The 13,993-nt window shown below is 41.8% G+C and overlaps 1 protein-coding gene across 10 annotated transcripts in view; it reads right to left on the bottom strand.

Annotated features, from left to right (window-relative positions):
- Positions 1 to 13,993, bottom strand: part of dmd (dystrophin) — a 1,939,431-nt gene that overhangs the window by 1,150,715 nt on the left and 774,723 nt on the right. For all 10 annotated transcript variants that reach the window (XM_059968142.1, XM_059968139.1, XM_059968147.1 and 7 more), the window contains 3 exons: positions 11,966 to 12,210; positions 9,990 to 10,170; positions 6,167 to 6,312 (listed from right to left, as the gene is read on the bottom strand). In XM_059968142.1, the coding sequence (XP_059824125.1) occupies positions 6,167 to 6,312; positions 9,990 to 10,170; positions 11,966 to 12,210 (572 nt within the window). The remainder of the gene's footprint in view (positions 1 to 6,166; positions 6,313 to 9,989; positions 10,171 to 11,965; positions 12,211 to 13,993) is intronic.

Raw genomic sequence — 13,993 nt, 5'->3', positions numbered from 1 at the left:
TTTTTAAGAATTAGAGAGATAGTAGCTTCATAAAAAGACTGGGGCTCTGCACAATGCAGACGCTGTCCAGTCGCGCGATTCCCCGCCGGTTCCGTGGACACCTCAGACCCCGCCACCAGCGGCTCCCGGGAGCGAATTCGCCAACGCCGCTGCCAGTCGCGATTCCACGAGCTCCCCGAACCTGACCACGGCTGCGGCCCGTCAGAAGCCCGTGCTTTGTTATTTCTGTGGACTCAAAAAGCACTCCCGACAATGCTGTCCAGCGCGAGAAGCGACCTGCTCTAGCTGCGGAAAGCGGGGCCATTTTGCCAAGGTCTGTAAGTCTAAACTACGAGCAGAGTGCAGCGCTGCAGGTGAGACGTGGGGGCCGCCATCTTGCATGCCCGGATGTGGGCGGCCATCTTTGTTGGCGTCAGCATGCCCCGCCCCCGACCCTCCAATGCTTACCGGGCACCAAGACGGCGATTCAACTCTGGCCACTGTAACTCTCGACCAAAGCGCCCCACACCAGCTTGCAAGGTCCATGATGGACATCCTAGTGGAGGGGCACAGGACTAGATGTTTGACACGGGCAGCACTGAGAGTTTTATTCACCCGGACACAGTGCAACGCTGCGGACTCGCAACACGGCCGGTAAGTCGGAGGATCAATTTGGCTTCTGGGTCGCATTCCGCAGACATCCGGGCGGGTTGTGTAGCGACATTGGTGGTGCAGGGCACAGAATATCGGAACCTTGCGCTACTGGTCATGCCTAAACTGTGCACACCTGTGCTATTGGGGCTGGACTTCCAGAGCCATCTCGAAAGTGTGACTATGGTATATGACAGGCCCCTCCCACCACTCACTGTCCGGAATCCTCAGTTTTGTGGGACTTCATCACTACTGACCACACACACACACACGGGCCCACACATCCCATCCAGCACCATGCCGACAGCTGCGCTACCGACACCACTTGCAGTCTCCCCACCCTCAAGGTCCCTCCCCCGACGCTTTTCGCCAACCTGACCCCCGACTGTAAACCTGTGGCAACTAAAAGCAGGAGGTACAGTGCGGGGGACAGGGCCTTCATTCAGTCAGAGGTGCAGCGGCTGCTCAGGGAGCGGATCATTGAGCCAAGCACAAGCCATTGGAGGGCCCAGGTGGTTGTTCGGACTGGGCAGAAAAATAGGATGGTGGTGGACTATAGTCAAACCATCAATAGGTTCACGCAGCTTGACACGTACCCCCTACCCCGCATCGCAGATATGGTCAACCAGATAGCTCAGTACAAGGTGTACTCGACAATAGATCTGAAATCCGCTTATCACCAGCTCCCCATCCGCCCAGACGACCGCCCCTACATTGCCTTTGAGGCGGGTGGCAGGCTCTATCACTTCCTGCGCGTCCCTTTCGGTGTCACGAATGGTGTCTCTGTCTTCCAGAGGGAAATGGACCGGATAGTGGACCAGTACCAACTGCAGGCCACATTTCCCTATCTGGATAACATCACCATCTGTGGTCACGACTGGCCAGATCATGACGCCAACCTCCAACGATTTCTCCAAGTGGCCGCAGCTCTGAACCTTACTTATAACAGGGACAAGTGTGTGTTCAGAACCACCCGCCTTGCTATCCTTGGGTATGTCGTGGAAAACGGGGTTATTGGCCCTGATCCCGAACGTATGCACCCCCTGTTAGAACTCCCTCTTCTCACCACTCTCAAAGCCCTCAGACGGTGCCTGGGTTTTTTTTCCTATTACGCCCAATGGGTCCCCCATTACGCAGACAAGGCACGCCCCCTGGTCAAGTCTACCACGTTTCCCCTCTCTGCTGAGGCCCGTGCGGCCTTCAGCTGCATTAAAGAGGACATTGCCAAAGCTACGATGCATGCGATGGACGAGACCGTTCCCTTCCAAGTGGAGTGTGACGCCTCCGATTTCGCTCTGGCTGCTACCCTCAATCAGGAAGGCAGGCCAGTAGCATTCTTTTCTCGTACCCTCCAAGGCTCTGAAATTCGGCACTCCGCGGTGGAGAAAGAAGCCCAGGCCATAGTGGAGGCTGTTAGGCACTGGAGGCACTATCCTGCTGGCAGAAGGTTCACCTTGCTGACCGACCAGCGCTCGGTTGCGTTCCTGTTCAGCAACCAACAGCGGGGCAAAATCAAAAATGATAAGATTTTGCGGTGGAGAATAGAACTCTCCACCTACAACTATGATATCCTGTACCGGCCTGGCAGACTCAATGAGCCCCCTGATGCCCTATCCCGGGAAACATGTGCTAACACACAGCTCGACTAGCTGTACGCCCTCCATGCACAACTTTGCCATCCGGGGGTCACCCAATTTTACCATTTTGTGAAAGCTCGGAACCTGCCATACTCCCTGGAGGACATCAGGACGATGACCAGGGACTGCCAAATTTGCGCTGAGTGCAAACCGCACTTCTACCGTCCTGACACGGCGCAACTTGTCAAGGCCACCCGACCTTTTGAGCGACTAAGTGTTGACTTTAAGGGCCCCCTTCCCTCCACTGACCGCAATGTCTATTTTCTCAATGTTATCGACGAGTACTCACGGTTCCCCTTTGCCATCCCCTGCCCCGACACCACTACCACGTCCGTCATAAAAGCCCTGCGCCAGCTCTTCACTCTATTCGGGTATCCCTGCTATATCCACAGTGATAGAGGGTCCTCCTTTATGAGTGACGAGCTGCAACAGTACCTGCTAGCTAGGGGCATTGCTACTAGTCGGACCACGAGTTATAATCCCCGGGTTAATGGACAGGTGGAGTGGGAGAATGCCACGGTGTGGAAGGCCACACTTTTAGCCCTTAAGTCAGAAGGGTTGCCGGTCTCTCGATGGCAGGAGGTCCTCCCTGAGGCACTCCACTCTATCCGCTCTCTGTTATGTATGTCCACCAATGCCACCCCTCACAAACGCCTATTCTCTTTTCCCAGGAAGTCTGTCACTGGGACCACCCTACCAGTTTAGCTGACGTCCCCGGGGCCAGTGCTGCTCCGGAAACATGTGAGGAGCAATAAATACTCCCCGCTGGTCGAGAGGGTTCACCTTCTACATGCGAACCCCCAGTATGCCTACGTGGTCTTACCTGATGGGCGGGAGGACACAGTCTCCATCCGCAACCTGGCACCCGCAGGTGCAGCAGACCACTACCCTGAAGACTCTCCGGTAACTATGAACCCTGCACCTGAGGTGACACCTTGCTCACCAGGCCCTACACAGACTCCTCATGACACATATAGCTCACCAGGCCCTACAAAGACTCCTCACGACACTTATATACCAGGCGTTTCGTACGCATATATACCAGGCGCCTCGCAGATGCGTGAGGGATCACTGGCGCCTAGTGGGCTGGAACAAGCACAACCTCCGTCTCCTGTGCAATCACCAATGTCGCCGGCATCCGTGCAATCACAGCCGGTGCTACGTAGATTGCAGCGACAGATTCGACCACCTGATAGACTTGACTTGTAAGAAACTTCGCCACATGGGGACTCTTTTAAACAAAGGGGGGGGTGAATGTGGTGAACTACGTGTGCCTGTCTGGACACGCCCCCTGCTGACTGCTCCTGTGGCTCCTCCCACAGGCCCCTGTATAAAGGCGATCTGAGGCCTATGCTCGGCCTCAGACTCCAGGACGTAGTATGAGGGTCACTCACTTCTGGTTCCTTGTTCCAGTCAATAAAAGCCGATATCTCGCCTTATGTCTCAGAGTGAGTTACTGATGGTGCATCACTCAACCAGCTCTGCATGTACCCACAGATCCCTTTGCCTCTGCACTCACTTCAATAAGATTATTAAATATTATCCCTTTTTATTCTTCCTATTACATTCCTCTGCATTAAACTTCAATAGCTTGTCCATAGCAAAAACAACAAGCTGTTGGAGGAACTCAGCCAATCAGGCAGCATCTGTGGAGGGAAATGAACAACTGAGGTTCCATACTGAAGGGTCTATAACACTGACAGTCTATTTCCCTCAAAGATACTGTTTGACTTACTGAGTTCCTCTAGCAGCTTGCTTGTTGTTCCAGATTCCAGCATCAGCAGTCTCCAGAGTCTCCAGCTTGTTTCTATCCTGCTACGGTCTGTCACTGACATTTTTTTTAGTTCAAAACATTGCTGTGGTTTGAATCATACACACATTTAGAGATTGTGGCTTGAACCCCAAGTGTATGTGGTTTCATAATGAAAATCAATTTTGAAAGCATGCATGATGTCCTCATGGATCCCGTTGGCCCAAATGACTTCTTCTCAGCAAAGAGAAATCATGGAGCTAAAACACCTGACAGCAAAAACCACCCATGATGTTGTTAGATCTTCCCATGGTGAGATCAAAGAAAGCCAAGTTATACAAGCTGAAGCCAGCAACAGTCCCCAGTGTGAAACCTGAAGTAATTTTGCAAAAGGAGAATATTGCAGAAGTTGAAATTCTGAAATAAAAACAGAAAATGCTGGAACTACTATTAGATTTCTGCTTCCCCTCTACCAACATTTTACTCTGCTGAATATTTTCTGCAAGTTCCTATTTTTATTTAACATTGAAACAATTAGTGATGTAATTGTTCTCTATCATTCCATGTCCCATCTATAGTGAGCCTGACTTTTCCTTTAATTACAACACAGGAAAGGTTCTTATCCTCCCAAATATGAACTATTTACAAATAAAATTTTAACAATAATGAAACAATTAACTGCATTATAAATTGGTACTTCAGAGGAGAAGACATTCGTAATCCATTCCTCTAACACCAGCTAAATTGCTTGTCAGCATTGTTAAAATATATTTACATTCTGTTTACTTATGCACCCCAGCAAGGCTCCAAGCTCAGTATTTAAACACCACAACAAATTATTAAAATATATGACAATACTAGTGTATAACTTTAACTTTAATTTTTCCTTTGAGATTTTCAATTACCAAGCAAAATCCATGAAAAATGTGCCACAGTCTGTAAAAAACACACACACACACACACACACGACATGTATTAAAGGCAAATTCATGCTTTAATGAAGGAGATGAAGTAAATCTCAATCCTATCCAAGGTCAGTCAAATGAGCTGTGCAAATTCCTTTCAACCATGTTGGAAGATGAAACCATTGAGGAATTTTTGATTTTGCATATCCATCACTAAGGTAAGAAATCTCGAAAGGGGGAAAAGGGATTATGAAAGAGTGGGGTGAGGGATGGGAAAAGAAACAAGGGGAGATGTTATCACCTTAAGAAGGCTTGTACACTGATTGGAAATCTTCCAATGATTCTAGTTATTAGAACTTGTTAAAGCAGTACTCTAACAACCATAATATATGAAATATCTGAAGTCCAACTTTAGGCAGAGGAGGGAAAAAAAACAGAAGATATCCATTTACCAGAATTTAAAATAAAACATCAAAGGCCCTTTATTATATTTGTGTCTTTGTATCCCAATTTGAACAAGCAATAATTTAAGTGTTAAATGTAGGCAGTTTGGGGTGATAAAGTCACTGAACCATGACAAAAAATGACATGCTGCCAAATTTCATCAGCTCTTTTACCTCCAAGGAACAGGTCACCAGCACAATTAAAAAAAGGAGAGTAAGAGAAAAAAAATATAGCCTAAGGATGCCCACCAACAGGAATGTCTGCCATCTTTCTGGGATTAGTATAATGGAGAAGAAAGTCTTCGTATTGATGATGACGACACACTTCTGACAGTTTGGCACATAGCTTTACTACTTTCTGGCAGCAGGATCAGCCATTACAATACAACTAAACACAGAACGTTAATGTTCTTAAGTGAAGATCTGACAACATCTGAAGAAGGCAATTGAGGGAAACAATAACTGAAAATTCTCAACAAAATTAATGGCTGGATTCCTTGCACCTGAAAATGGGATCTATCTGCCCCTGTGCTAACTCTGTCTGCTTTATTACCTCCAATAAGACAATAATTGCTTGTCTTTCAGACAAGTGTCAACCATTACAGTGACAGCATCAGCAAAAAATGTCACAGTAAGGGATTTCTCTAAAATGAATATACATTTCTATCTGAGAATGACTGATTACTCCTTCATGCCAGGGACCAGAAATCTTTTATCTATCATTAGAATAATTGGAATAATTGGCACCCATTAAAGCAACACAATTCAGACATTCCAGCAGAAATGATTAGGAATACATACTTTCAGCTCCTTCAGTTGTTGCTCCATAATTTCATACTCTGTCACGGTAACATGTGATAAAGTTAACTTGGCTTCTAATTGCTGGATCCACAGAACCAGCTTGTTCAAAGTTTCCTTGTAACGAAGAGAAGGTAGGCTTTCCAGAACTGGGAAAGGGAAGGAGTACAAGCATTAACAAATTGTATTCAGGCTGTTGTTTTCTCTCAGATTTTACAAAGAATGTCAGAGAAATGAAAGCATACCACATGCCCTAGTTGACCAAAAATTGGACACTTGTCCTCCTGTCATTTAATTATAAAGCAATCAGGTCACAGCGTACTAACAGTGTGAAGTCACAAGAATATACAACTCTTCAGCCTACTTGGTCAGTTAATTAGATCACCATGAATCCCTAAATCAAAAGTCGAAAATGTTGTTAGTATTCAACAGATAGGTCACATCTGTGGAAAGAGAACAGTTTTACAAAGGTTTCTGACCTGAAATGATGACTCTGTTTCAATTTCCACAGATGTGGCCTGACCTACTGAGTATTTTCGGCACTTCCTCCTTTTACATTTCCAACATTTACAGTATTTGTTTTATTTTCACCATGCATCTCTACCTAATTATGGCCGCCTTTCCTTCTCACCTCTTCCTTGTGTTCTCTCAGTTGTTCTTACTGCTACAGCCTTCCAGAACACGCAGTGCAGCCCAGAGTTTGATTCTCAGATTGAATCTCCTTGATTTTAACTTCCCAGTAAAGAGAACATTGTCTGTACTCAGATTGTCAAACACTCCCAACAATTTTAACACTTCCATTTTTGCCTAGATTGCTATGAAAGAAATCAGCTTTATGCAACGCACTCTCATAATATAATCATGGATTGGTGTCACAATGGGTGAATCTGCAGTATATTGTGACTCCATTAAGGTATAATAGCAAACAACACTGAATAGCTTTACAGGCAATGAAATTTTCAAGAGGCCAAATAAAAAGCTCACTATTTGATAGGAAAGGTTTTTATCTTTTTTTTACACATTTCCACAAACACAGTGCTGCAATCTCTAAACCCAAACAACAAACCACATGAAGAAAGACAAAACTTCTGTCACATGAATTCTGTTTCAAAGTATATGGACTAACTTCATTTCTTGATGAAATGTTATGGTTCTGGTCATTTGCAGCACTCTTGTCTCATTAGAAAATGAATCCAAATTAGAAAAGCAGTAAATTTATGGGGAAACTAGAAAGATATTTAAGGCAATAGACATCCTGAGCTGCTAGGTTTCTTTTACACACATTAACACCTAATTATAAGAAGGGACCACAATATTCAAGGCAACAGTTCACCATCTGATCAGTTTACACAGGAACGGGAAACATGCTGACAATACTAGCAACATCCATTTTCCAAAAATAATTTCAAAAACACATCAAACAATTGTGCGATGGTTATGTTTGTCTGAGGATATATGGTGAAACAACACTACCACCAAGAAAGATCTTTCAGCTCTCATGTGGAAACCAGGGAATTATTGCCAAATTCTGTGATTTGTCTCTCTCTTCTGATCCTAGCATTGCTCACAATCTAAATCCAAACTCCAGTTCTGGAGTCCTCCTCACATCTGATCATGTAGGGTATCCTAAAAGTGGTGTAAGTAAACAAGGATATTAGGGAAGAACAGGAGCTAATTGTCAGCAAACATCACTGTGTGAAGGCTTCCTGGCTGTAAACAGACAAGAAAAATAGCCACTTCCAGTGTTAGTAAATTTTCTACTCAAGTCATTGACAGTAATGCTGTTGCCAGTTTCAATTGGAGAAAGCATGCCTCACATGTGCAAGAGCCAAACATAATTTTGTCATCAACAAAGTGCCGCCAAAATCCAAACCAAGCAACCAAATTTGCCTGTATTTCACGCTTCAGTGCTGAAGGTAGAAATTCAGTTCAGCAGTTCTGCTGCATTTTCATTACCGATTCATCTTACTTCTGCAGCAATTGCAGCACTCTATCTTCAACTAAGTACCAGGGTTTGAGAATACAGTCTGTATCTGTGTCTGACTACCTTTGTTAATTACACCCATAATACTCCCATTGTGAACTCTTGAGCACTTTCATCAAGTTGATATACTTTTCCTATATTAAAGTAAAAGCAAATTATAAAAGAGGCTGGAAATACATTTTACAGCTTCAATCAGGCTCTTGAAGAAAAGGGAATAACTACACTCAATCTATTTCCGGTGTTCCCACAACCGATGCTTTTACTTTAAAGGACTGCTCTTAATCTTGTTATTCCATGCTCTCGTTATTTATTGCTTTTCAGTTATATTTACTTTTGCACTGTTTGTTATTTGTTGATCCTGTTTACAGTTACAGATTTACAGATTTGCTGAGAATGCCTATAGGAAAGGGAATCTCAGGGTTATATATGGCGACATGTATGTACTCTGAAAATAATTTTACTTTGAACTTTGACCTATCCAAATACCGGCATGACCAACTGAAGACATTTGAAAACTGAGAAAATTCCAGCTGGAAAGTGGTACAGTCATGAATTTCATATTACCCATGCTCTAGCAGGTTTTCTCAATTGAGGCACTTGAATTATGGCAACATAAAAAGCAGATGAAGGAGTAGCACAGTATTTATACTGCAGACGAAGTAAGAGCAAAAGTTATTAAACAGTCACTACTTTTTTTTTTCATCCTGATTTACTCATTTTACTTCTTTAAAGATGTTGGATTTCTGCTTGAGCTGAGCTCTGTGGCACTCATCTCCTCTAGCATCTTGTCCAATTATCTATCAGTTATGCCTGAGCTTTAACACTGAAGGTTCAATTTTACAAGAGGAAGCATCAAGGAGGTCAATTACAAATTCAAATATGTGAAACTCTGGCAGACACAACCTGATAATGATCGGAAGCTTGAAGTATAGACCTTGGACATCTTTCCTTTTCCTCACGTTGGAAGCAAAACTAATGTATACCCAGTTAAGGCTTCCTAACTTAATACAGTTTGAATGACCTGGCTGTTCTTGGTATAGATCTCCTGTCTAAACTCACTGAGCCAACAGAAGAACTAATTAAGGAAAAAAAATGATGCATGCATTTGTGAAAGAATGCAAACTTTGGGAAGACAAAACTTAAAACAGCTTGCACAAATAAATTACATAACAGAAAGTGAAGGGAGGACCAAAGGAAATGAAAGATTATGATCAGCAGAGAAACAGAGATCTTGTATTGAAAAAAAAATTAGCATTGTACCAGTACACCAAGGTGAAATCTACAAAAATGGAGAGTGAGACAATGTAGAACACTGACAGATAAATTTAATTGAAATTTTAACTCTCTGGCTTGGAAAATCAATGTGATAGAAATTGTCTTCACAAAGGAAAAGAGAACAGTGAATGTAAGGAAGCAGTGTATTCCTTCTGATTTCTTAAAAATGTCATTTCTCTGTTGTTTATAAAGTAAAGAATCAAAATACAGCACCCAGAAATGTTTATTCAGTTATTTTAATTTGTGTAAAGGCTATCCAATGACTGCAACAATAAGTCTGTGTTCCTTCATTTGAGCTTGCTCCATTTCTAAAACATATTTATTCATTATAGATCAGTAGATGAGATGCTGAAGAAAACAATTTCTATTTCTTCCCCTGGAGGAGCCTGCAACAATGCTTATTTATTGTGAAAACTACAAATGCAGTTTAAAAATATTAAGTGCACCTACGACTTTTTAAACATTTTGGCTTCAGCAAGACAATAAAATTTCAGTTCTTGAAAGAGGCCGAAGGACTGAGTTTACCTATGATTAAAGATAACTAGCACAAGCTTTGGAACCACTTACGAGACTGCAATAACTTTTCTTGGATCTGCAGAGCTGCAAGAACTTGTGCATAGTGACTGGTAGAGGCAACAATATCACCCACCAAAGACTTGGGCACTTCTTCCTTCCGTTTTAGTTCAGATCCTTGTTTGGTCAGCTTTTGAACCAATGGTTGCAGTGTTTTCAATCGTGAGATCTCCTCCTGAAAGGTTTACACAAAAGTAGAATTTATCTGCATTCAGTTTCAGGTTTTATTTCTGAAAACTCCAAATAAAACACGTCATGACATAATAGCATTTAAAACCAATAATCTTGAGTTTCAAATAACTGGTTGTACAAGGTTTAATTCTGAGCAGAAGTCTATATTTGCAATACTAAATTTATTTAATGAAGTGATAATGCTTATATCAAAAATTGGCTTATACCAGAGGATCAGGGAATCACAGGCTCCCACAGATAGACGTTTAACAGGGAGGATTGACTGAATGAAGATCAACCTTACACTTAACAGATCTACCGTAATTCTTTAATACAAAGTTAAAGCAGTCCCAAAGCATGTTGTAAGTCCTTACACATCATATGTTCCTATCCCAACAAATAAAGTTGTCAACTATAGTTTCATGGAAATAAATTTTTATAACACTGGGGGTTTGAATTGATTCAATTATTATACTTGCTAACTGGAACTTCTGTGCAAAATTTGATAGAACTGTTGAATTCTTAATTGCACTGAAATAATACATCACTTGAAAGATAAACATGCACTAGACGTTTAATTGAGGTTTTTCCATTTGCCATTGGATGACAGCCTCATCTCAGGCAGAGTGAAATAGTTCAAACAATTTTCATACAATAGAATCACTCAATGACTTTCTCCTCATAGACAAGTTGTCAAAGGATATGGTTGAGGATGGTACTTTAACAACATCTGAAAGGCATTTGGTTAGGCAAAGGGAAATGAGCCAAATGGAAGCAGCTTTGATAAGTACCTTAGTTGGTACAGACCAGTTGAATTGAAGCCCTGTTGTAGTGCTGTTTGACTCCACACTAGACATTCCAGCTTTATCAATAACAATAATTAATGTACTACTTCTTCAGCTCTTTTAATGACATGACACAATGTTTTCTTACAATTTGAGTATGCAACCTATTTTAATATTAATTCAAGAAGTACCCTAATAATTTTCCCGATGTTTTATATGAGTAGGTTTTTATGCCATTCCTGATAGTTTGAACTGTCTAAGTTGCTCTTATATTTATTTTCTTGTCTACTTCTCCTGGATACAGGACAACCCAACACCATGATGAATGAAAGATTCCAGGAAATAAATTCCCACAATATAATTTAGATTTGTTCCCCTTTGGCAGTGTCTATCTTCAGTTAGAAACTTCCTGCTGGAGAATATTATTAATTCAGGAATGACTGTCTGGGCTGAGACTGCTTACTTTTGAAGAAAGGTGATGGAAATGAAGTGCTTCAAATTCTGGGAAGCCAACACAAGGTGAATATGAAGGACTTTGTTCCTTCAGCAAGAGATTAATAACGAGGAGACATACATTTCAAGGACTGGAAAGGAGTTAATAAAGTCTTGCTTAACCAAAGGGTAGAAAAGGTTTTAAATTCACTGCTGAAAGGAAGGTGGAGAAAGAAACCTTAATCACGTGCATTAGATTATTCAGGTGACAGTAGAGCAGCCAATAACTTCAAGGCTTTAAGGCCTTGGAAGTAGAATGAACCTATAAGGAACCAGCTTTGGCTGTGATGAAGTCAATGGATTGATTGGCTACCTTCAATAAATTGTTTAGATCCTATGATCAATGCAAGTGAGGTCAGAGCAAGGGATCTGCTCACTTCCAGTCATGAGGGAAGGTCATTGACCCAAAACATTAACTGGTTCTTTCCACAGATGCTGTCTGACAGCCAAGCAGTAGTACCACTATGTTCTTTGCTTGTGCTGTGCAAAAAAAAAGATCTTCTGGAGGCTCTGGATTCTGACCTTGCATTTCTCCAGTTGGATCTTTGATGTGTCAGACTCGGTGGGCGGTGACTGCTGTGATTTTAGCCAGCTCTCTGCAGAGATCATGGCCTGCTGAAGCTCTTGAAGCTGTGAAGAGATGCTAATGATCTTTTCCTGATGTTGCAGCCAGTCCATCCTCTCCAGCAGTAGTTGACAGAATTCCTCCCAGCGCTTCTTGAGCTGTTCTGAAGCCTGTCTGATATCATCAGCAGATGAAATCCCCTCTGCAGTTTCAAAACAAGTTAGTGAGATGACCATTTAGCCAAAACACTTGTAGTAGGTTGCAAACATACATATAGCGAAGTTACTTACAATTCCAAAAGTAAAAATGCCAACTCATTATTTATATTAAAGCTCCATATTTGAATGCATTAACAGTGGTGAACAGGGCATGAAGAGGTTATCGAGTAAAGCATCATTTACGGTCTGCTAGATTACCGGTAACTAAATATGTCCACACGTTACTGTCTTTGATTCAAGTATATTATATTGTGCACATCAAGTGTGGAATTGTATGTGTGCTAATTCCATAAGAGATGAGACACTGTGATATCATCACTTGAAGTTCAAATGATATTTAATCTTGTTCCCATGTCAACTCATGGGTACAAACAGCAATCAACATATTTACATTACCTTAAATCAATTTGGTAAAATTACCATGTTAATGTCTGGTTAAGAAAAAAATTGCATAATTTATAACAAATAACTGTTCATGTACCCAGAACAGCCAACAGAACAGAAAACATTGCAGTAAAAGAATTTTCCTGCTGATTATAAATTTAAAATGTAGAATGTAAGATTCACAAACCAACACAATTGATGGACATGAAAAGACCAAGTACTCTGAGCATGACTGCACAAGACAGTTCTACTACCGAAAATGGATAACTCTGCTTTTTACACCCCAACCCAGAGCCATGAACATATATTTTTCAGACTAGGAAATCTGTTCTACTTATTTTGCACTCCCTTTAGCAAATGTTACTCAACAGAAAATCATCAATTCAAAATTTATTACGGCATTAATTCAGAAAGAAACCAGCTTTAAGAAGTAAGAGAAAGAAACATAGAAACTTGACAACACATCACTATTTGGTCTGAAATCTCATGCTCACTTCCAAAAAAGGTGAATGAAATCACCTTCGTGGAAGAATCAGGAAATTCATTCTGATGGTTCTGGGACTCCATCACCCAGGCACATACATACTTGTGCTTCCATTGCACATAGAATGTTGTTTCTTGTTTTAAAAGCTGCCCCTTATCATTGGATGCTTTCCTGTCACTCGCAGTGAGGCTACATGAAGGGAGAGCTTCTGCAGCCATTACAAGCATTGTACTTGTAGCCAAATTCTGTCTTCACCTCATAATCTTTGATGCCCTGACTAATCAAGAAGGCTCTGCTAATTTGTTTTAAACTTTCCAGCTACCAATACTTCACTCCATCTCAACCCCCTTTTAAACTCCCCATTAACCTCTCCCCTGCTCCCATGTTCCAAAGATGTACCAGTTGGTAGGTTAATTGGCCATTGTAAATTGTCCCATGTTTAGGCTTGGATTAAATTAGGGGATTGCTGGATGGCATGGCTCGAAGGGCCAGAAGGTGCTCCACACTGTCGGTCAATAAATAAAAGGGTTAAGCAACAGGACTTAATGCATTAAATGGACATATGTGCTGCTAGGATTTGTTACCCTTTACAAAAGAATGTCACTGATCAAACATTATGGATGGCAGGAAAAAAAAACAAAGTTTCTCCCACTGAAATTAAAAGGAGGCTTGTCAAATTTTTTCGCAAAATTCTACTCTTGTCTGACAATATGTCCACCACAAGCAATGATAGCTACCGCATAGAAGAATCACTGCAGCTAAAGTGAAACTGAATAAAACATCTCAGATTTTATGACAATTTATAGAGTAAATAAATGCTTATATGTGACAGTATTCTTTCAATTCGGTTACTTAATGCATGCATCACAGTTGATGAACACATTAAATGTATGCTAAAA

The sequence above is a fragment of the Hypanus sabinus genome, chromosome 4 (assembly GCF_030144855.1).
Source record: "Hypanus sabinus isolate sHypSab1 chromosome 4, sHypSab1.hap1, whole genome shotgun sequence".
Taxonomy (NCBI): domain Eukaryota; kingdom Metazoa; phylum Chordata; class Chondrichthyes; order Myliobatiformes; family Dasyatidae; genus Hypanus; species Hypanus sabinus.
This window is presented reverse-complemented; position numbering and strand designations above follow the sequence as displayed.